General features: G+C 43.4%; 8 protein-coding genes across 8 annotated transcripts; 4 read left to right on the top strand and 4 right to left on the bottom strand.

The window, feature by feature from the left end:
• Positions 1-3,165: 3,165 nt before the first annotated feature.
• Positions 3,166-3,378, bottom strand: O0I10_000293 (uncharacterized protein; the record flags this gene model as incomplete). The annotated part of the gene is made up of 1 exon (XM_058480404.1): positions 3,166-3,378. One exon carries the CDS (start codon positions 3,376-3,378, stop codon positions 3,166-3,168), a length of 213 nt encoding a protein of 70 aa, XP_058348927.1.
• Positions 3,379-3,888: 510 nt separating this feature from the next.
• Positions 3,889-5,001, top strand: O0I10_000294 (uncharacterized protein; the record flags this gene model as incomplete). The annotated part of the gene is made up of 6 exons (XM_058480405.1): positions 3,889-4,018; positions 4,084-4,137; positions 4,247-4,299; positions 4,363-4,456; positions 4,541-4,630; positions 4,718-5,001. 6 exons carry the CDS (start codon positions 3,889-3,891, stop codon positions 4,999-5,001), a joined length of 705 nt encoding a protein of 234 aa, XP_058348928.1.
• A 34-nt stretch (positions 5,002-5,035) lies between these two features.
• Positions 5,036-7,143, bottom strand: O0I10_000295 (RuvB-like 2; the record flags this gene model as incomplete). Its single annotated transcript, XM_058480406.1, has 11 exons — positions 5,036-5,200; positions 5,264-5,393; positions 5,451-5,689; positions 5,747-5,841; positions 5,906-6,029; positions 6,091-6,184; positions 6,251-6,357; positions 6,421-6,602; positions 6,749-6,946; positions 7,016-7,076; positions 7,141-7,143. The coding sequence occupies 11 exons, from the start codon at positions 7,141-7,143 to the stop codon at positions 5,036-5,038; spliced, it is 1,398 nt and encodes a 465-aa protein (XP_058348929.1).
• Positions 7,144-7,877: 734 nt separating this feature from the next.
• O0I10_000296 (uncharacterized protein) lies at positions 7,878-8,347 on the top strand (the record flags this gene model as incomplete). Its single annotated transcript, XM_058480407.1, has 3 exons — positions 7,878-8,009; positions 8,087-8,249; positions 8,319-8,347. The coding sequence occupies 3 exons, from the start codon at positions 7,878-7,880 to the stop codon at positions 8,345-8,347; spliced, it is 324 nt and encodes a 107-aa protein (XP_058348930.1).
• A 2,687-nt stretch (positions 8,348-11,034) lies between these two features.
• O0I10_000297 (uncharacterized protein) lies at positions 11,035-14,509 on the top strand (the record flags this gene model as incomplete). Its single annotated transcript, XM_058480408.1, has 17 exons — positions 11,035-11,077; positions 11,131-11,172; positions 11,235-11,338; positions 11,421-11,521; positions 11,576-11,840; positions 11,899-11,946; positions 11,995-12,141; positions 12,201-12,254; positions 12,307-12,366; positions 12,423-12,521; positions 12,590-12,832; positions 12,901-13,139; positions 13,204-13,590; positions 13,648-13,741; positions 13,796-14,039; positions 14,098-14,321; positions 14,378-14,509. 17 exons carry the CDS (start codon positions 11,035-11,037, stop codon positions 14,507-14,509), a joined length of 2,526 nt encoding a protein of 841 aa, XP_058348931.1.
• Positions 14,510-14,592: 83 nt separating this feature from the next.
• Positions 14,593-15,123, bottom strand: O0I10_000298 (uncharacterized protein; the record flags this gene model as incomplete). The annotated part of the gene is made up of 3 exons (XM_058480409.1): positions 14,593-14,856; positions 14,919-15,044; positions 15,106-15,123. 3 exons carry the CDS (start codon positions 15,121-15,123, stop codon positions 14,593-14,595), a joined length of 408 nt encoding a protein of 135 aa, XP_058348932.1.
• A 567-nt stretch (positions 15,124-15,690) lies between these two features.
• On the bottom strand, positions 15,691-19,227 carry O0I10_000299 (uncharacterized protein; the record flags this gene model as incomplete). The annotated part of the gene is made up of 5 exons (XM_058480410.1): positions 15,691-16,210; positions 16,273-16,634; positions 16,693-17,405; positions 17,465-17,886; positions 17,960-19,227. 5 exons carry the CDS (start codon positions 19,225-19,227, stop codon positions 15,691-15,693), a joined length of 3,285 nt encoding a protein of 1,094 aa, XP_058348933.1.
• Positions 19,228-20,332: 1,105 nt separating this feature from the next.
• On the top strand, positions 20,333-21,641 carry O0I10_000300 (uncharacterized protein; the record flags this gene model as incomplete). Its single annotated transcript, XM_058480411.1, has 7 exons — positions 20,333-20,384; positions 20,441-20,480; positions 20,624-20,862; positions 20,927-21,096; positions 21,155-21,236; positions 21,311-21,424; positions 21,502-21,641. 7 exons carry the CDS (start codon positions 20,333-20,335, stop codon positions 21,639-21,641), a joined length of 837 nt encoding a protein of 278 aa, XP_058348934.1.
• Between the last annotated feature and the right edge of the window lie 209 nt (positions 21,642-21,850).

Consider the following 21,850-nt stretch of genomic DNA (forward strand, 5'->3'; position numbering starts at 1 on the left):
GGTGTGCTGTATTATTAAAAGAGGCGTCAATGATGTGGATGCGTGATGATCGCACGTGCGGAAAAGAGAGGAAAGTTAAAAGAATGCGTGGAGCGAGAAAAAGAGGGATGGGTATAGAATGATGGGATGTGAGTGTGTTGACGAGAAAAAGGGATCGACAGCCGACAAGAAAAACGGAAAAAGAAAGAAAGAGAGAAAGAGATGTGAAAGCGAGGGAGCCCAAGATTTGTATACCGAGTACAGGCAAATTACACAGAAACTGAGAGAGAAAAGTTTATTCAGTCGCTACTTTCAATATGTACCCGTTTCGGCGGTAAAGTCTTTCTCATCATCAAATTCCATAGAAGGAGTAAAGGAGTAGGTGTATGTGTATGTGCTTGTGCTTGTAGTATGTAAATGCACAGATGAACTATGCTAGGGCATCCCCATCATCATCGTGTGCATTGGCATAGAGCTCCCAAGCAATGATGGCGGGCGTCAAAAGAGATCATCCCTTTGTGTGCCTTAGTGCAAAACACTATACTACAGTCCCTGTTGCAACACGCTCTCGGAAAGCCCGGGAAGAATGTCAACGTTGCACCTGCAAAATAACGGGCCTTGTAGCTGATAGGATTGGTCATGCGGTTACCTAAGGGAAAATCACATTATACTATACAAGTCATCTTCTTGCCGCATACGCATTTTCATTTCTGCTTTGCTTTTTGACGATGTGTGCTGTGTTGGGATCTTTGCGACGATCTTTTTTTGACTCCTTCTACCCCGAAACCCGACGCAATGCCATGTGGGCATGTGTATCTGGTCCCGCTCATCTCCCAATCAATGAAGGGGCATTGAGGACCCCATGGCATCTTTTTTTCTTCATACACGAGCGTTTTAGACATCTTTGTATGAAGAGGAGTGATTCGGCTCAGCAAGGAGAGGAAACAACTTAGGGACAATTACAAAGTGAAGTTTTTGTGTGAGTGTAAGTGATAGTAATGGACTTGCAGGGTTACGCAAAGAATGCTGCAGATTCAATCTCAATTAGACTGAAGCCGTGATACACGTCGGTTGCACGAGCCAATACAAGCAAGTGAAGGAAACAAGTGAAATGCTCGTGGTAATACTTGCTCGGCTATCCCGCGTGCTCGGGAACTGGAAAAAGATCGTGGCAACACGATAATCTCTTATAGCTACCCGTCAAACAACCTCTTTATTATGGTTGTATCACTGTGTCATTGAAACATGCAACATGGTTGTATTATTAAGGAGTGGCTATTGTACTCCTCCTCAATAACAATAAATCACACTGCATGAGGATTTTCTTTCGGATGGTTAGCAAACCCACAATATGAATTTTCCTCCGCCCCATAGGTTGGAGCGATGATGCTATATGTCAAAGCACTTGATCCCATAAGGCTGTAACACACCAAAGTGGTGTAAGTGAGCCTATCTTGCTAAACTATCGACGTCTGTTACGTTCCAGAACGTTTCCAAGATATGCATCACCTGGTTTAACAATGGGATGTGAGATGTTGGTGCGCCTATTGACAATGCCAATACGTGTCTTTGGTAACGGCCATCCAATCGGTGCGATCATGGTGACTATATTACACGCAGCTATATAATGAATGGAAGGGTGCACGGATGATCAAAGCACTTTTTAATTATAGATTGTACCTGTATCTGACAGAGTAAAGTTGTATGAAAAAAGACACGATGCACATACTTTGTGCCACCATGATCCTCGGTTTTTCCTACATATTAACTTTTTGTGCCCATCGATCATCATTCTAAGCGTATGCACGTCATATTGCTCATTACTAAGTACATGCCATTGTATGAAGGTGACTCCCATTCCTTGACTTGCCATTTATAAAGTATCCCGTTTTAAACCTTGAAGGCCTCAAATAGCATACTCAGTAGCTGCCCTTCCCAGATTAGAAGCAATCGATAGCCGCTGCCCGCTGGTCGCGATTATCTGAAAACCAAAAATGATCATGGATGGTGTTACCTTGCTTGGGAAAAACTTGTTGTGTGGCAGGGGAAAGGCTGTCTCCTATTTTAATTGACGCACGGCTAACATGATCTTATCCTTAAACATGTTCTTGGATACCCGTCCCATTACTCTGGTTCATTCCAAGTCGTTCACACGGGAGATGCCAACTTGATGATATTGATATACACTACTCTTTGAGGCATTCAATTTCTTCCACTCAGCCAGGGCCTGTATACTTACCTTATTTGATGCGTGATCAGCTGTCTGGGTTTATTAATGAGCCATCATGTCGGGGTGCCTGCACCAAATCCATGACTTGCAGAAATTTTGGGATGATCGAGACCATTGTGAGCGCGCACATTCATCATCACTGCTAAACGGCAAACACAACAATGCTTACATGACATTGAGTACCACTATGCAAGATGCTCACATCACACTTGAAAAGTTGTGCTGCTTGTCAAGGGTTTAACAAAAACGCTGGGTCGCTTGCTACTACTACCTTGTTTTTGTTATCATCGTTGATGAATACCATCAGCCAAGAACGTAGCTGAGATGCATGGTTGCTTATTGCTTCTCCATAATGAAGCCCCCATTCACGTTAAATAGTAGCATAACGTTGATAGTAGATTGCTTTCTAGTAAGGCACGACGACAAAGCTGATGACGCCCTGACCCAAAACTTCGGGCATACTAAGCCCAACCCCACGGGCCATTGCTTGATGCTGACTATAAAAATGAAGCAGCTGCATTTAACAAAAAGCATCTTAGCTTCATCTGGATTACTTCTTTGACAACATACAAGCAGCAAGCATCTTATCGTAGTATGATCAATGTGTCACTATCACACAATTGAAGCTTGATCGTCAACGTATTCATGTCACGGGGATGACGTTACCTAAGCTAAATGTCCTCATAAGGCAAAATGTAGGAAAATTTTTCGTTTTACAATCTTGCTCGCATCAAGCGTAGCTTGAAAGTTTTTATTTTACAGAAAGATCATGCCAGTGATTTTTTTCGAGAACAAAGAGAAAGCAATAAAGAAGAACAACAAGGGGGAGTTTGGGTATTGATATGCGAGAAAAGAAGGATGTCAGGATGATGTGCGCGTTATACATGATAAGACTTGGGATGTTTGTGTGGTGGTACAATCATGCATTGAATGTGGGAAAGTTGCGTGTATCTTGTTTAGAGACCACCACCGCTACGGCCAACATCGACGAGACCAATACCATTGTTCACCTTGTGCCATTCCTTGCGGCCTTGAGAATCGGTGCCTTGTTGGGTCATGATATGAGAGTAAGCAGGAGTGGGTTGTGCAGTGGTGCGAACATAGGTGGCATAACCAGCAGCAGTGGTAACGGGAACAACCAAGAAAGAAGCAGTGCGAGAGGCAATCATGTTGTGTAATGTGTTTGTTGTACAAGGAAAAAAGAGCAAGTTTAGATGTTGATGTCTTGAAATGGACAATAAGGTCGCCTGTTTATATACTTTTCCAATACATACGCTGTTTTGTTTCTTGTTACTTTGCCACTATCTATGCCGGATCAAGTGGACGGAGTAAAAGGCTTTTGTAGGCTACGATAGGCTAAGAGTCGGATCGGGAACCTCTATCGGCGATGCAATTTGACAAGTCAATGATATCATATCAAGCTGCTATCCATCATCATATACTTGCTCCGCTCGCTAGAAAGGGGGGCCATGAATTTGATGATGCGCGAGTGTGTGAATATTGAGAAGATGGTGAATTGAAGATTGGAAGGTATGTTAATGCTAGTTACTATTCGTATGTTGAGGATCGTTGTAATGAAAATACCATAGCAGGCACGCAGCAGATGTAGTTAAATAAGTAAGCGTGTGTATGTTCGGATACTTTTTTCTTCTTCTTTCATACCTCATTTTCTTCTAAACATGATTGGCGGTTGGTTAGCCTTGTTGTCCATTGTTGGCCTGTGGCAAGTTGCCGTATGCGAATTTTCGCCATCCGTACCCGAGCCTGGTACAGTATGGCAAGCGGGCAAGGAATACGATATTATATGGGGTGAGGAAGAATTATTCAGGCACCATGAGAGAATCGTATGACTGAGTTGATATGCATGACGATAGAGGAGGATGGCACCAAGCCCTTGATGGAAAAGAACTGGAGAAACTTTAAGATCGGTAAGCTGATAAGGGGGAGGTTTAGGCGGTTGTCGGCAATGATCAATTAAACATAATGCTACACACACGCAATCCATGTGCATTTACGGCATATCTACGTACTTGATAGACTTGATGACGGGTGATGATATGGATCAGAAGTTCTTATCCAATGTCGCTTCGGTATGCATATTGGACCCTGAACAAATATGCGTCTCATGTTGATATCCTTATCGGGAATGATAGAATCTGTCAACCGCCAACGGTGCCACCAGCTTCAAGTGGAAGGCGCCCGACGTCAGCCCTCACTCGCCTGTCTACTTTTTGATGTTCACAAATGGTAAGGCCCTGACTACCAAATAAGCATAAAACTCCTCATTAACCTTTTTTTGCTGCACACTCAAACGTAAAACGTTTCATGTAGAACATGGTGAAAATGCCTGGACAACTCGTTTCGCAATTGTAGGTGAGGATGGCAAGCAAGAGACACCTGAACATGCTGAACAACCCAGTGGTAAGTACTGTTTATTATGCAAAATGTGCAAGTTGTATATAATGTGGGCGCCCTTTAAACTGAAACATGGATGACGATGCTTTTAAGGTGAAAAAATTCCATGGGGGGTGGGTAAGCTCGCCAAAATTGAAGCTGCCAATGTGAACTCGCAATCCGCTAGCCAGGCTCAATCCTCTTCCCAAGGTGCCTCCGCAACCGCTCCCCCAGGTCTCAAGATCCAAACCGCTTCCCAAAAGTCGAGTGCATCATCCACTAGTGCCTCTTCCTCCAATACCTCTGCTGCCAATGCTTCAATGACAAGCATGTCATGGCAATCCATTCTCATGATCACATTTGGGTCGTGGGTTGCAATGTCCATGATGTTATATTGAAAATAAAAGTGTATCGATTCTCCTATCCCTTTTTTTACATTTCCATTGCCGTATCTACAGCCATGCTGCTGCTGCTTCCATCGGTCACCTCGTTGAACATGTACTGGTCTTGATAGTCCTTGAGATATTGCACTGATCGTTTCTCGTCGAGGAAAAGTGAATAGACGCGTTTGATATCTTGGATATCAACAGCAGGTGCCTATGTGTAGTAGTATGTCAATAAGAGCTTTCCACGTTGACAATGATCAAATCCTATACATACCTTTCGCTTCCTTGCAACAAGATTAGAAGCGGTGATGAGATGAATAGCATAACGCAACGAGGTTTCAACACCAATCTTTGTCAACACATCCCGTGCATCATCAGTCATTTCCACATCTTCCTCTTGGCATCTAAATTTGCATGATGAGTAATCGGACACGAGATATGGATACTAAACCAACACCTACCGAATAGTAAGGATCTGCTTGATCTCGTTTTCTTCATAAGATTGTGTTGAGATGATAAGCATACGGTCCAAAAGATCAACAGGGATGCCGTGTGGTGATTTGTACTTGGTGCCTCGGATTTTGGTAACGCCACGGTTGGAAGCCATAACAACCACAGGAGACATTTCATCTTCCAATGCTCGGTTCAAGAAAGAGAAACATTCAATATCGAGCATATGAACCTCATCAATAAATAATACCTATATCATCTCATGAGCATCACAAATCGACAATGTGAAAAGTTCACGTTTACTTACACCAGGCACAATGTCTGCCTTTCCTTCTTCTCTCCATTCAGCCACCTTGGCATTAATTTGATCTCGCACTTCCGACTTGATTTCACCAGTGTCACCTATGATTCATTGTATTGAGTTGTCATTGTTCATCATCACTCGCATTCCTTTTGATCCTCCTACCTGAAAAGAGAGCCAAGAAACCTTGGGTTCTGCTGTTGATGACATCAATCTCGTGCAATGACACGGTGTGAACAACTTCTTTGCGCTTTTGCAATTCTCCTTCTGGGCATTGGACAAATTTGGTCTATGGTACATAAACTTAGCCCACTGAATATCCTTCCATCATTGTTTGTTTGTTTCTTTACATCAGATCCCATAGCATCATAATCTCGTGCACGTGTGAAAGAGCGTCCAAGCTTTGTGATACGTCCAGAAGCCTTGTCAATAGCAATGACATCGCTAATTTGATGTATAGTGAGCCATGTATGCTTTGCATGAATGTCTCCTTATCCAGAGAGTACTTACCCAGCCATGACCTTTTCTTTGTTCAAAGCATCAATCATCTTGTTACCCAAATCATACACTGTCTCCATATCGGTCGTCTTGAGAGTGAGCTTGCCAGTCTTGGCTCCCTAATACGATGTCACAGAATGAGCACAAAGAATGATAACACGATTGACAATGACCCCACTTACTCCTGTCAATGATCGATCAATTTGGATTTCCACCACTTCACCCTCGATGATTTCAGATTCTTCTTTGATACGCACACCAATCGATCGACGGAATGCTTGAGTCAATGCTTCGGTTTTTGACATTTCCAGTGAGAAGATCTCGGATGCTGCAAGCATGGTGAATGGGACATCAGAGCCAAGACCTAAAAAAGTGATAATGATTGGTGAGGCTGATCCATGCTGTTATCGTATTCATTGTCGTCATACCTTGAGCCATGCCTATATGCATAAGGATGATAGATCCATTGTTAATAATATATTCTATGACAATGACAAGCGCAAAACATACCCATAGCAATAGCCGTCTTGCCCGTGGAAGGAGGACCAGCGATCAGCACAGCACGACCAGCGATCTTGCCAGCTTCAATCATGCGAAGAATCACACCAGCTGCTTTACGTGCTTTGAGTTGACCCACCATGCCTTGCGATGTAGCACGTGGTTCGAGGGCATCGTCGAGACCAAGACCGCGAATGTGTGAATGCGCACCTGTTGGAAGGAAGCATGAGTTTATCTATGCATCATGACACACTCTTTCCCAACGCGTAGGATACTTGCCAACACGCTCCATTCGAAGCAGATCTTTGGATTCTGAAGGCGAGACTGAAATCGGTAATGACTATGGGCAGAGAAAGGTCGTATGAATATCTCATTGACATGCTCGAGTGGTGAAGATAGTATACCATGGCTGGTTTATGCTAGGGAAAAGAAGAAATACAAGGAAGCAAAAGCAAAATTCTTACGTTCGGCTTTTTGGACAAGTTGCCCAGCCAAATTGTTCAGGCTCACCATCGCCCAGCCCACCAACCAGCCATATTACCATAGATACGTCTCATGGTAATAAACCAAAATGGACTATGCAGATGATCAATGGATGAGGTCTTTGTGCATACCTCGTAACAACATCCGTATTGCACCCATTCATGCTGTAGCACTATCCTACTTTGTCTCTGTGACCTGTTGTTGTCGTACGGCTTCATCGTCAATAAAGCTCGACCCTCAAATTTGAAAGGATGTCTTATGGAAGCCCTGATAGTATTGATGGGTATTTTTGTTGACATACTCCCAAGAAAGTGGGGCATTCATCCATGTGTGGTTTCAAGCAAGAGACACGTTTTATTTTATAGATGATCCCAAAGGGAATATACAGCAAGATATCGAGCTACTGCTACTATCATTCAACTCGCAAAAGGGATACCTCATTTATCATCCTGTGATCAGCATACCTTTTGATGACTCTATTGACTTATATAAGTGATGGGCGTCTATCACAGCAGGGAGCAGAGGGTCGGTTGATGGTTGCCATTGGATACCGAGTAAAGAAGGCATGTGATTGGCTGAGCGAGTTGTTGAGCCCGCCGGCAAGTTATCGAAGGGGTCAGCAAAACAAAAGACTTTTTCCCCTTCTCCAGTAAACGACATGTTCAACACCGTTATTCGTCGTGCCTACACCACCAAGGCTCTCATTCCTCCCAACGTTGCTGCTGCCACCAAGGTCTCTGGCTCTGGTGCCAAGGACGCACAACTTGCTCAACTCGTTGCCTTTTACAAGGTATGCAAAATCAGCACTGCCCATTGATAATACGCGCACACCAACAGTAGACTCATGTACTTTATTGTCGACATTAGAACTTGCCCAAGGGTGCTTCTGAGCCTGCCAAGCCCTCTGGTCTCTGGGGTCGTTACAAGGCTCGTTACATTGATGGCGACAATGCCTCTGTTACCCCCTTGCTTCACCTCATTTTCGGTGTCTTCGTCGCTGGCTACACCATCGACTACCACTTCCACTTGAGTAAGTTTTTGTTCATATCATCGATATAGATCATGAATGGTTTATTGATTGCAACATTATCTACAATAGAGCACCACAAGAACGTTGAGCACCATTAGATTGTATCATGTCATCTCTATCTGTATAAAGATTAAAGCTCCCAGGCAGTATATCACTGGCGCGTTTGTGCGATATCTCGTGGACCCAACGCTGAATTTGTGTGATAACGACATGTTGTAAATGGGATTCCTTATCCAATCTTATCGGGAATGGGTAGGAATATGTAATTTGCCATGGCAACGGCATGGTGCGGAAATGGATGATTTGAGGAAAGCTAATTTGGAGAGATAACTTATGGCCTTCTAATGGCAATGACACACACACACGCACACACACACACACACACACACACACACACACACACACACACACACACACACACACACACACATACAAAAAGTGATTGATGCGTCATGATCTATTGCTTGCGTAAAAGCATTTATTGGTGTGATTTGGATGATGTCTATTATGTGATTTCCAATGATGATTCCTCTTTTATATGGCTTGAGACATGTGAATGTTGTATGCTAATGTATCGACGAGAGATGTGTGGGAGTAATAAAATGGGCGACAACATTCTTGTTTATATGGGTGGTAGGTGTGGATATTTATGTGGTCATTAACGGAATTGCTTGTTGACTCCTCGCAATCTTGAACTTCCTCCGAGTCAGGTGTGGATTTTCCAAAAACTCAAGGCATGTATCCAAAATGATGAGAGTCCTCACCCAAAAAACCATTGATCGTTGTTCTCTTATTCGAAGTTTGTGGACGCTTCTTCGGTGAGATGTATGCGGTATCCCTTGAGTCTGAGCTGGCGTCCGATGAGTCTGACAAGGTGTCGCTGTTGATATAATCTATGATTGTTTGCGCACTTTGCGACATGAGATTCTAACAACGATATTAGCAAATCAAATCGATTCAATAGAGATAGCCTGTATATGCACACCTTCAGTTTCCAACAATGCTTGACAAACTTGGGGATGAACATGGGGAGCCTGCCACATGGCGCAAAGACATCAAAAGAGAATACACGATCAAATACATAGATGCCTCTTGTAGGCTCAGAAAGTGCGTATACGTAGATGTGATTCACTGTAATTACATCAATTAGCATGCGACGTAATTATTTGTGTTCAAGCTCAATACTTACTGGCGGAGCTTGACTCTAGTTTGACATTGTGAAAGGACCACTAGAGCTTTTGGGGACCCTGTAACCCCCCCTATGGGTTCTAGAGGAATGTGCCAATTGATTGTAGACGCATCTTGGAAGGTATGCTAATCAAAAAAGAATGTAAGTATAGGGTTCATGAAGCAGGATGACTGGATACTACCTTAATATAAGAGCCAAATATCATAATGACAACAACGACAATGAAAGTGAGAGGATAACAATGAAACGCTAAATATCACCGCGAATGTTAGTACATGGATCGCTCACAAAGAGGATAAACCATCATGACATACTACTCACATCAACTTGGGCTTTGAAGGTGTCAGCAATCAACGAGAGATGTGATGGACGAAAGAGATGTGTGGGAGTAATAAAATGGGCGACAACATCCTTATTTATCTTTGGATGGTTGGCGTGGGATTTATGTGATCACAAACAATGAGAAATGAATAATGAATTGCTTGTTGGGAATGATGATGAGCTGATAAATTGATGGTGGGCCTTCACAAAGAGTCCTGGGCGTGATTGATTGTCCATGCTTAATCAGATTGTGAGATACACAAGAGGACAATATCCATCATCATCATCAAACAATGACATCTTTTAAACAACACGAATCACTTACTGTGCTCAAATCCTACCAAAAAAGACGTTTTTGGCCGATGTTTGTATGAGCGTTCGTTTCGAAAGTGGAAGTTGGCGTAAATGTTATCGGCCACCACAGCTCCAGCGTAGGGTGTATAACGGCATTCATGCATGCATGCACCCAAACAGGGTAGTGAGCGATGGTTCTCAGCTCCTACATCACCAGCATCGACGTGCGATAACAACACTGCTCCTAGTACTTGATAGGATGGATAAAGGAACAATGGATCTGTTGCACTTGTATCCCATCTTTTATCATCATTATCAACCATTTTGTGAGAGAAGGTTCGATCATAATCATCATCATCTATTTGTTTTCGTTTGGGACACCTCTTCTTGCCATCGTTGTCCACAATATCTATGCGCCTACTACTTTAAACTACATCACGAGATTCATTACATCATGGGCATTGGAATGTAACTGGTGCATAGAATGTTCAACGCTTGTAATCACGTTAGCAACACCATTGACTAACAGCAATGCTTGTATTCCTATCGTCATCGCCGACGGCCGTATCCATATAAAAATTGCATTGACACGTAGCTTTAGTGCCATCATCGTGTGTATTGATAAAAGAACTTTTTATTTTTGATTAGTGTACATAGCATATGCTTCACGTGGATTTGTATTGTATGGAAGTGGATCATGCAGATGTGGTTAGAGACTACGCTTGTTCCCATTAAGCGGTGGCTCTGCCGGTAGCAGTGACAAGAAGTAGCAGCATGGTAGGTAAGGCATACACCTTTTTTCTCCCACAAGAGGATGTCGATTCAATAAGGTGGTAGCCTCCACTACCGCATAGGAACCATTCTTGATGGATGGGGGATGATTCTACTACTTGTTATGCTGTGGATGACGTTTTTAGAAACTTAATTGGATGCGCTGGTGACGCGAATTTGCTGGATACTTCCCTTTCTCCTCTTTTTTTTATGAGCTACGAATCACGAGGTTACTATCGATCGCGACAAGACGGTAAGTGTCACGCGTGAATGCGATATCAAGCAACTCAACGAACACGAATGCAGGCAACAATTACGGTCGATCTGGTGGAGGAGGACGCTACCGAGGTGAATAGAACAAATGTGCTGACAGTGGTTGACCATGAACTCATTCCTCTTTTATGAAATAGACGATCGCCGTGGTCCCCGAAGACGCCGATCACCTGCAAGAGATGACGACGTGGAAGACATTGAAGTTCGATTGCGTGGTTTGATTATCAAGATTGGTGACAAAGTATGTCGCTTGTGGTGGTTGTGGTGGTTGTGGTGGTTGTGGTTGCCAAGGCGACTGGCCACTTACATGTATGATCCACTAGATTTCACCAGAGCTTCAAGTGAATTTGAACAAGATGAAGAATATCCTCGATAACGACTATGCAAAGTATCCTGACACTGTGCAAGACACCTTGAAGGCATGGTAAGGTTTAGGATGGCTTTATTATGCGACATTTGACTGATCGGGATATGATAGCATCACCGAATTGCCAGCAAAAGCACCCGTGTATGGTACACTCCTTGGATTGCTCAATGTATCCAGCCATGATCTCGTCAGCAAGCTCATGTATCTCATCAACGATATGCTCAAGCAAACGGTCGCAGAAGCCAATTGGATCAAGCTCAAGCAAATCATGAGATTTTATGGTGAATTGGTCAATGCCAACGTCATCTCTCCCACATCTTACTGCGGATTGATCAACGATCTCTTGTCAGTGTTGAACGAGCCTAATGAATATCGAGTATGTATGATGCTTGCTTGACAATGGTACCTTCCATTAACAATCTCATGCTTTATAGCGTCGTGCGGATTGCATGGTGTATATTGTTTTATCGACGCTTCCTTGGGTAAGTGGAATGGCGGGTATCTTGATCCATTGCTAAATGGTCTTATAGAGTGCAAAGCAGCTTTCGGAGCAAACCATTTCCAATTTCGATGACATTTTGCAACGCATTGAAGACTACATGAACCGACGACCCGCCCTTCCTTCACTGGATATCTTGAAGTGCTACAGATCGGGCATTGTCGACAGCACACAGGATGTAAGTGATCATTGTTACTGATATTATCGCTCTTAATTCTTATTGTATGATCTATATAGGCTCTCGCACATCTTTGGGAACTCATTAAGCAGCTTCGTAGCAAAGAATGGGAGGTGAGTAAACTTTTATGCGTGGTACACTATTGATACTTACACGTAATGCTAGTTTGCATTTATCCCAAGACTCTACAATTGGTTTGAAAGCGAATTTAGTTCGGCAGTCCAGGTACGTAAATGATTTGTAAGAGCAATTTGCAAGGTACTCATTGGATCATATTGTAGCATGATATACCTCGAGTCGAGCTACCTGAGCACACAGATTTAAGTGAATACATTAGCCCCGAAAAGCCTTTCAAGATCCACGTGGATGATGCTGGTGTGGTAAGTACATTGGATGGGTATGCGCGTATATATAAACGTATACGTACATTTCTGACATGGTGTATTAGTCACTTCCCAATGTGCCAGATCACAATGGTCTCGAATACTTTGTGCTCAATGACGTGATCTCCGATATTCTACGTATCTTTGAACCCAATCGCAAGGAGTGTGGCAAGTACTTGCTCGCTGTTGGTAACAGCTTTGAACCTGGTCATTTCCGATCTACACACAGCAACGAGCGTGATCGTGATGGAGACGAGAACATGGATGAGGATGCACAGGGATGGTGTTTGGCTGATATACTCCTTGAGGTAAGATTGACAACCATTGGTATGATGACGCGATGGCATGACTGATTCATTTATGCGTATATATGTAGGTGATCATGTCACAAATGCTCAAGCTTCCCTCATCACCCTATCCTCAAGTGTATTACACCTGCATTATGGCCGAGCTTTGCCGCACAGAGACCAGCACTTTCCCGTTAGCTCTTGGAAGGGCAGTCAAAATCATGTTTGATCGATTGGCAGATATGGATACAGAATGCGTCTATCGACTTTCTTGCTGGTTTGCACATCACTTGAGCAATTTCGGTTTCCAGTGGGATTGGGCTTCATGGTAAACAAACAAGAGCGACCGTTCTGCTTACTTTATTGTTGCTCATTATTGTATTCTTCATTAGGGATAGCGTTCTTTCATTAGAACCAAGCCATCCTCAAGTTTGCTTTATTCGCGAGACGATTGGAAAGTTGATCCATCTCAGCTATTATGAACGCATCAAGAGCATCATTCCAGAAAACTTGCATGGATTGGTTCCCCCAACTGCACCAGCACCCAGCTTTGCCTACCAAAGCGCAGAGCATCCACAGCATGAAGCTGCCAGGGAGGTCATTAGCACACTTCGAGCCAAGAAATCCACAGATGATGTACAGGCTTTATTGGATCGTATCAAGGAGCAGCATAGCACCGATGCCCAAGAACAAGAACGATTCATGCAAGAATTATTTACACAATGCATGCTCTTTGTGGGTAGCAAGAGTTTCTCACACGTGCTGAATGTGGTTGAAAGGTTTGTTCAACATTGGGATTATGTAGCATGCGATATTGATGTTAACCTCTCTTTTAGATATCTTGAAGTCTTGAGATACGTCAATTCGTCTCCTGAGGCACGTCTTCGCACTGTACAAATTGCAGCTGCATTCTGGAAGGATAATACACAGGTAAGTAGGCAGGCTTACTTTTACGATCATATGCTCATTTGGAGGAACGTATAGTTCCTAGGCATTATCTTGGACAAGCTACTTAACTACCGTGTCATTGATCCTGCCAGCATCATCACGTGGGTGTTTGAAACACAACAAGCTGATAGCGCTTACCGTTTCTATGCATGGGAGATTCTACAAAACACAATGAGCAAGGTCGTGGCTCGTGTGGGACAAGTACGAGTCAAGTTGGAGGATGCAGAAAAGACCCACAAGGAAAATGAAGCAAAGCGTGCCCAAGAAGAATCAAATGAAAGTAAGTATCATCACTCCTCCCCCTTTTACAAAAGCAATTGACGGGTGGTGTTTTTTAGTGGCACAAGCTGAAGCACAACAAGAATTGGATACTTTGCGCATTATTGAGAATTCCTTGAACACTGTTTGCCGAGAACAAAAGGAAGTTTTCATGGCAGCTTATCAGCGATTTGTACAAACCTTGCAAGACGCATTGGCTCCCTTCCCCCCACACGAACGTGATACACAATTGACATGGAATTATCGATGGATCTTTGGCTGGTACCGGGAAAGCATGCGAAAGGTAGGGAAAAGAGGATAAGAGAAGAGAAAAGTGTCTCACATCTTATGTGTGTATAGTACTACAAGGAGAGCGGTGGTTTCCTAGTAACACTCGAGAGCGTGGTGTTTACCAACCAAGTGGATGAGAGTATCACTAGTGTATTTAACGATGTCAAGCAGTTGAATGAGCTTACTACAGCTACTGTTTAATATAATACAACATGTTGGGATCATAAAAACACACACAGAGGGAGAGGGATAAAAGCAATGCATATGGAATGATGATATATTGTTTAATCCTTTTCGAGATTGATTGAGCTGCCAAACTTTGCATAGAGGTCCTTTTTGAGATCTGACATTTTACTTTGTACTGAATCCATCTCGCTCTTGACAGCTTCAAGCTTGAGATCAAGTTGTTCGTTTTCCTTAGCCACACGGTCCAATGCTTCGGATACTGGGATATGCACAAACGCGTCGCCAATCTTGTGTCGAATAGGCTCATCCTCATCGGCTAGTTCCAGTTCCATCGAGACATCATCCAAGTATTCCTTCTCTTGCTAATGCCCCCATATACACGTGAGTTGGATACCTTCCATTGACCCGGCATTGCAGTGCTTACCTTGAGCTTTTCATATCTTTCTTCCAAGTCATCAATCTTGGCGTTTAACTTGCTGAATTCGTTGATGCGTTGCTGATCAGCCCACGACACCTCGACATCGGCTTCTTGCTCGGATTGTTGGCTTAACTACAAGTTACCAGCATGGTGTCAACTCAGGGAATGGATGCTTTATCAGGGGTCGGCTTACCACGCGGATATTTGACATTTTGTGTAAAGAGATTCAAGAACGAGTGAGCTGGTAATGCACGCTATTCGTTTTCGGCTTTGATCCTCCGCAACACGACACAACTCCATAGCTGTCAAGTAGACTTCCAATAAAAAAGTTATAGTAATACCACACATCTTCTGGTATCGGATTCGTCAAGTTAAGGATGATGGCAAGATGCGATATTGCTTTTTGTCTCCTGTAGATAACCACCCCTCGTGCCTTGATGAATGCAATGTCATCATGGCAGGTCTATGTCTGACCCATCAACCATCATGCTCCTTTTACCGTCTTTGGTTACAATACTACTACTGGAATCGTAAATGGGGAGCTCAAATTGATATCATGTGGAGTAAACTATAGCTGTCATGTTGCTGGCTTCGATATAGAATTGGCGAAAGGTGCTTTACAGCCATGGCTGGAGACTCAAGTCAAATCACTTTTATTCTATCCACAATACATTTACGAGAAGATACATACCCATTGTCAAACGTGGTTGATATATTTAGAAGCTACTAAGCAATAAATGAATTCGTTTTTATTCTTATTCAATGCACAAGCTATAATCTACATCTCATTGAGTGGTTCTTCGGGTGGGAAACAGGGTGGTGCAGTGTATAGAAAGGTGCCATCTTCAGCATTCGTGGATACCGTCCACCCATACAAGTTGGCAATCGAATTCAGAGAGTGATAATCCTTGGAGTCGCGTATACCCAGAAATTGCTTGATATCATCGTCATCATTACCCATGGCCACCTTTTGAAACTCGTCCCAGAAACCATAAGAGTGATCGTCAAAGTCGACTATAACCTTGTCCCCGTTGGTGTTGTTATGAAAGAGACACCACCAGTACCAAAACGGTCTTGTATCAGGTTTGTTGCCACAGGAGCGTTTCTTCAAAGCAGGAGCCATCTCCGCCTCGTTGTCTCTTAAGCCATTCGTATCATCCTCCTCCAGCATACATCGCTTGCGTTTCACGTATCCACGTAGTGCTTGTTCGAATAAGGATGGCTCGTACTTGGGTATCGTCCAAATGTTTCCTTGAGGAATGATCTTGTGCACCTTTTTGAAATACTTTTTGATATCGCTATGAGACAAAATGTTAGTCATATGACGATGATCACCACCACCCATAATAAGAGTACTTACGATAAACCATGGTATCCTTTGTTTAAGAGCTCTTTCCAAATCTCCACCTCAAGCGGGTATCCATATTGCGTCAATACATGCTGCATAAGAGTTGCAAGTCTGGGAATCCCTGGGATTGGTTCATTCGAGACGCATACTTTCACATCACGATCCGAACAATACACCTCCAAAAAGGCGAGTATCATGCTGGTGTATGAGAGTGGCTCACCCCGCCTACAATGTTCGACGACTTCGGGACGTAAGCTCTTGTTCTTGAATACCATGGTCTTGACGTAAGTTTGGAAATACGTATTGGGTGCATGAACCATTAACCATGTGTCGGGAATGATACGAAGAGGATTGCTATTCAAATCCTTGACAACCTGTATTGATGCATTGGATGAGTCATATGGTTCCTGTTATACTCAAACACAAACTTACCAATCCATTGCTTTCCACATCCGGATCATAATCGAGAATGCGTTCACCTTCATATTCTTTGCCAATCCATAAACCATCTTTCTCGTGATACTGTGTGCCATTCACAACGACACGCAACTGCGCCCTTCCATTGCTCTGGACATAAATGGGACACGATACGAAGTACTCGACGGCTTTCTTACTCCTTTGTTGGCGGAGGAAATCCAAAAGCTTTGCCTTGTTGCGTGCTTGCATAGGTCCTTGCCAGATCATGGATAACCTCTCGCGACGTGCTTGTGACACCAAATCAGGACACAGCATCCAGGTATCATTCCTCTCATCAAAGCCAAAGGGTGCCTTGCATTCGGTCTTGAGATACTGGTACTTTTCCTCATTGATGTTGCCAAGGCATGAACCCGTTTCCATTTGGATGCGGTGGATAAGCGCTGACAGGATATTGGTGCCTCGATTGAGATCCAGAAACCATTGGCGCCAATCCTCAGGGGAGTTGAAATAGGAAGGACATTCATGAAACATGGCATCGTCGTATCGCATGATAGTGAGATATTGCTGCTGTCGCTCAAGTGAATGCGGCTCGCTCACAGTGACACCATAGCGTTCAACATGACTTGTGATCCCAATTTGACCAGGCCGAGTAACGTGGTGTGGTAAGATCTCACAGACCTCATCATCACGCAACGTCTCGCTTCGAAATAGAGTCCTTTCACTAAGACCTATATCCACATGATAATTAATCAAGGGTGAAAATACACAGAGGGAATGCGTTACATACCAAGTGAATCGGCTCCTCGCATGTCACAAACAGCAGCTCTTGCTTCCTTTATCCTTTCACCAAGATCGGATCGCTCTTCGCTTTGTTCCAGCATGACGGTCAAGTTCCTTGCAAATGCCAATGTGCCGGGTCCATCGGGATCATTGGTGCGTGTCGTTTGTAGTGCGACGAGACAACATTCGAGTAATAGCAAGGAGCGAACCCAACAGAGAAACACCAGACGCAACACGCGTGGATCACGTGAACCAAAAGCCAAAGATGCAGGATCAAGATGCGGAATAGCCACTCCCCAAAATCGGTCGTCATTTGCTTGTTGTTGTTCCTCTTCCTCCTCAATCGAAGCGTCCTTAGTAAGATCACCAATCCAAACGATCGCTGGCTCTCCTATCACCGTTGCATATACTTCCTCCGTCAAAGATTGTCTATAATATGATTCATATATGAGAAATAAAGTTGCAATAATGCCTTTTTGCATAATCATGATTGATGTATTACCTTCCATAAAACCTTGAGCGTACAATAGCAGCTGGGAGGTATCCCATGGTAACCATAGTAAGACATCGAATTTGACGTAGCACTTTTGAAGTGGTAGCAATAGCATGATCCAATTGGGGTGCATTGGCCATTAGCATCCACAAGTCGACAAAGCTGATGGTATCCTGCTTGAGGTTCTGGTTGCCCAAAACATGTTGAATCATCATTTGAGAAATGGCGCCAGCACGACAGCCTTGAAAGAATCCACGTCGTACATGTGCGTCTTCCATACCCATCTCCTTGCCAAAGATTGCCATGGGAGTGTATCCACCAATACAGCTCGTATGAGGTGCAGCTTGCAATGTCACATGTTGGAGATAGGGATCAGGTAGCATGCTCGCAAGGTTGGGGTCCGATACACCTAATTGTGCACGAGATTCTTGGTAAATGTTGTACACTGCTCCTTGATCGTGATGATGATTTCCAAAGACATCGGCACCGGCCAAAAATTGATTGACATGTATCATGGTCGTAACGAATTGGATACATCTTTGATCATGCTGTTCTGGCACATAGGAGTAAAAGTGTCCACCGGGTAGTACATTGAGAAGAAATTTGCGGCCAAATAAATGGATCAGAAATTGCTCTGTGACATCAATAAGTGGCAGCGATGGATCTCCTTGTTCACCCCGTAGCTGAAGCAAAGGTATAGCATAAGCGTTGACTTGAACATTGCCACCAAAGAGCTCCTCAAGTAACGCAATCATGTTGACATAACGACTAACACCCAAATTGCTGGCGGAAAGATCAACAAGGTGGCTAGCATACGGTGTTTGCTTAGATGTGCACCCGATGTAACGCAAGGCCACAGGATCGTCGTTGGACTTGTATGCAGTATGCTTCATGAGATCATGCACAAAGATTGGATCGTGGTATCGATGGTGATACATATCGAGGATTATCTTCATTTGACCACAAGTCAAATTGATGGACCGGATGTAGAAGGTTGTGGTGTTAGGTATGGCTTGATCTTTTTGTGTCGAGAGACACGCCTGTAGCGTGGATGCCATGACGTTATCGGTCATTGATACTGAATCGTGCGCTAGCTGCAAAAGACGATCGATGTTGTTTTCCGAGACAATCTTCGATAGCAAATCTGGCACAACTTCGAGTTTATCGATTTGGCTTTCGATAAATCGTTCTTGGACGATCCTAACGACGGCTTCCAAAGTCGCAAGTGATTGCTCGTCAACCATTGTACGCGTCGCCATGAGATTTTTTTTCATCATTTCCCTTATTACAAAGTCGACCTCTTTATATACCATATGGATAACAATGAGGACAAATGTTGTCGAATCCATGTTTGATACAGCTCAACAATGGTGTACTCGTCACCAGATCATCCTTTCACAATGAACCACAAAGACCAACACTTCCCCTTGATTGGCTCTCCATTGTACTAAACATGGAACTAAATGACTCATCTAGCTCATCCGTGTCAGGTAATCAGCCACCTACAATCCCACATTACAAGATGATTTCATTAGGCAAGTGGAAATGGCTGGTCTTGAAGGCATCTTTAACATGTTGGGAAGTTCGCATGTTCATCCGTTTATGGTAGCCTCCATTCGCTCTAAACGTTAATTCGCGCAAGCAGTTACATCCTCAACGGCTAATAAGCATCCAAGCAATGCGTTTATTACATCTATTGTGGCAATCATGTAATAAGCGACGTACACTGTTACCAAGTCATTGGTAATGTTGCGAATAAAAAAGTAGTAACCAAGACGACGTTACAATTATCTTGCGCAAAAGATACCCCATCGCAACGGACGTGTACGTATACAAGTGAGCGAAAAAGTATGAAATAAAGATCAGGGTGCTGCATGCTTTACATACAACCTGCAGATTTTATGCAAGCCCGCCTTGTCATCATGTAATTCTTAAAGCACGCCGCACGCATCAAATTAGCTGCACCCTTCTCATTTTCATAACATGAATGTACATTGTGCAACGTTAATCAAAGAAAATGCTGGTACCCATGGGGTCATGTATATGCAGGTTGTAAAACAAGTTCATCGTACAAGGGAAAGGATACGTAAAGAGCGGGAACCGGATAATAAGAACATCCCTCATGTAGAGCCCGCGTGCTGTACAATGTGTCACCCCTCTTTTCGCACCAAAAAGGGAAAAAGCCGAGCTTTTACACCGTTCCCTAAAAACCTTGTTTCCTAGCTCTTTGGATTAAAACATCGTGGGCGATGAAAGAGATCGTGCCCTGATTTTTCTCTCTTCTTTTCATTGACAAGCATCTATCATCTTTTGCTTCAATTTCATATACAACCAACACGCGCAACCCCCTCAAAGATTGACATTACGCACCATCACATCATTATGCTGCATCCATTACATGACAAAGTCGTAGCGGTCTATGGAGGCACTTCAGGTAAAAAAGATACACTATTTCGAGAACAAACAACAAGCTCATTTTGATCATTGTAGGTATCGGGAAAGAGCTTACATCAAAGTTTACATCACTCGGGTACGATTAGACAATGAAAAATGAGCGAGAGCATGCCAACCACGTATCCATCACCCCCTTTTAAGGGTTGTTGTTGTTGATGCTACTGCGCATAATACACCTCCTTGCTGTTGTTGGCTGATCCCCACCTCCTCACTTTTTAGAGCATGTGTCATATTTTTGGGCACCAACAAAGAAAAGGGATGTGCACTGCAAGATTGCATTAACAAACAAGCTGGATCCACCAGGGCCGTGTTTCACATGTGCGATGTCACTGACTGGTCATTACAAGAAGCCTTGTATGACGTTGCTGCCAAGCAATTCGGGAAGACTGTTGATATTGTTATCATTGTTGCAGGGATCCTCGAGTCGTCTGATCTACTCAATGATGCCGAACAAGATGGTAGGTCATATCAACAAGGGTGTTATTGACACTAATAGCTCATGTTGTCATGATGCATTTTTAGGTAGTTATCGCACCCTTGAAGTCAATCTTGCAGCTGCTGCCAAGGCTACACGCACAGCCGTGCAACATTTCATCAAGAATGACAAACCCGGTCTTGTGATTCATACATCTTCCATCTATGGATTTTGTGGTGCACCCTTAGCACCCTTGTATGCTGCATCCAAGCATGGTGTATGTTTTCATTTTATAGTGTGCGTATCCAAGCTCGTATACTCATTTGCTATTGTAGATCTTAGGATTAGCGAAAAGCTATGGTACCTTATTTCGCTCAACCAATATCCGAGTTAATGCAGTGGCTCCCCATTTCGTTGGTATGCATCGGTGTTGTGAGGATATCTATATCGCATACTGTTTTTCACCTGACAACATGCATATGGTATGCTAGATACACCCATGGTCAGTGGACCATCCAAGGACGTTGCTACAGCATTAGGGATGGTGCCCATGTCGCGATGTGTGAGTGCGTACATGCATGTCATTGAAGATGAGACACTCAACGGTAAGGCATGAAAGCAAGCAAAGGTGTCAACAACATGCCATTGAAAAAAGAAACTCATGGCTATGATGATGTTGTAGGTGATGTAATTACAGTGACAGCACAAGGCATGCGTATTGAACCACGTTACTCTGATCCTATTTATGAAAAGCTGGATGAGCTCTGCAGCCATAGGAAGGCTTTCATTTTGGATGAAATTAAAAGACGTTTTCATGTTTGATCTGTACCATTATGCAAATCAGGCTCTTTATGTCATTATGCACGCACCAAACAGGGGTTTTGTTTGAGTATTTATACGGCGGGATGTTTGATCTTCGATACACAGATCACCAAATTTGCATTGTTTCTCCATTTTATTGTACTACAGCGCACATTATGCTATTTGAACAAGCAGCCAACCTTTTAAGCAAGTACAACATCATTGACATG

The sequence above is a fragment of the Lichtheimia ornata genome, assembly GCF_029851405.1.
Source record: "Lichtheimia ornata isolate CBS 291.66 chromosome Unknown scaffold00001, whole genome shotgun sequence".
NCBI lineage: Eukaryota > Fungi > Mucoromycota > Mucoromycetes > Mucorales > Lichtheimiaceae > Lichtheimia > Lichtheimia ornata.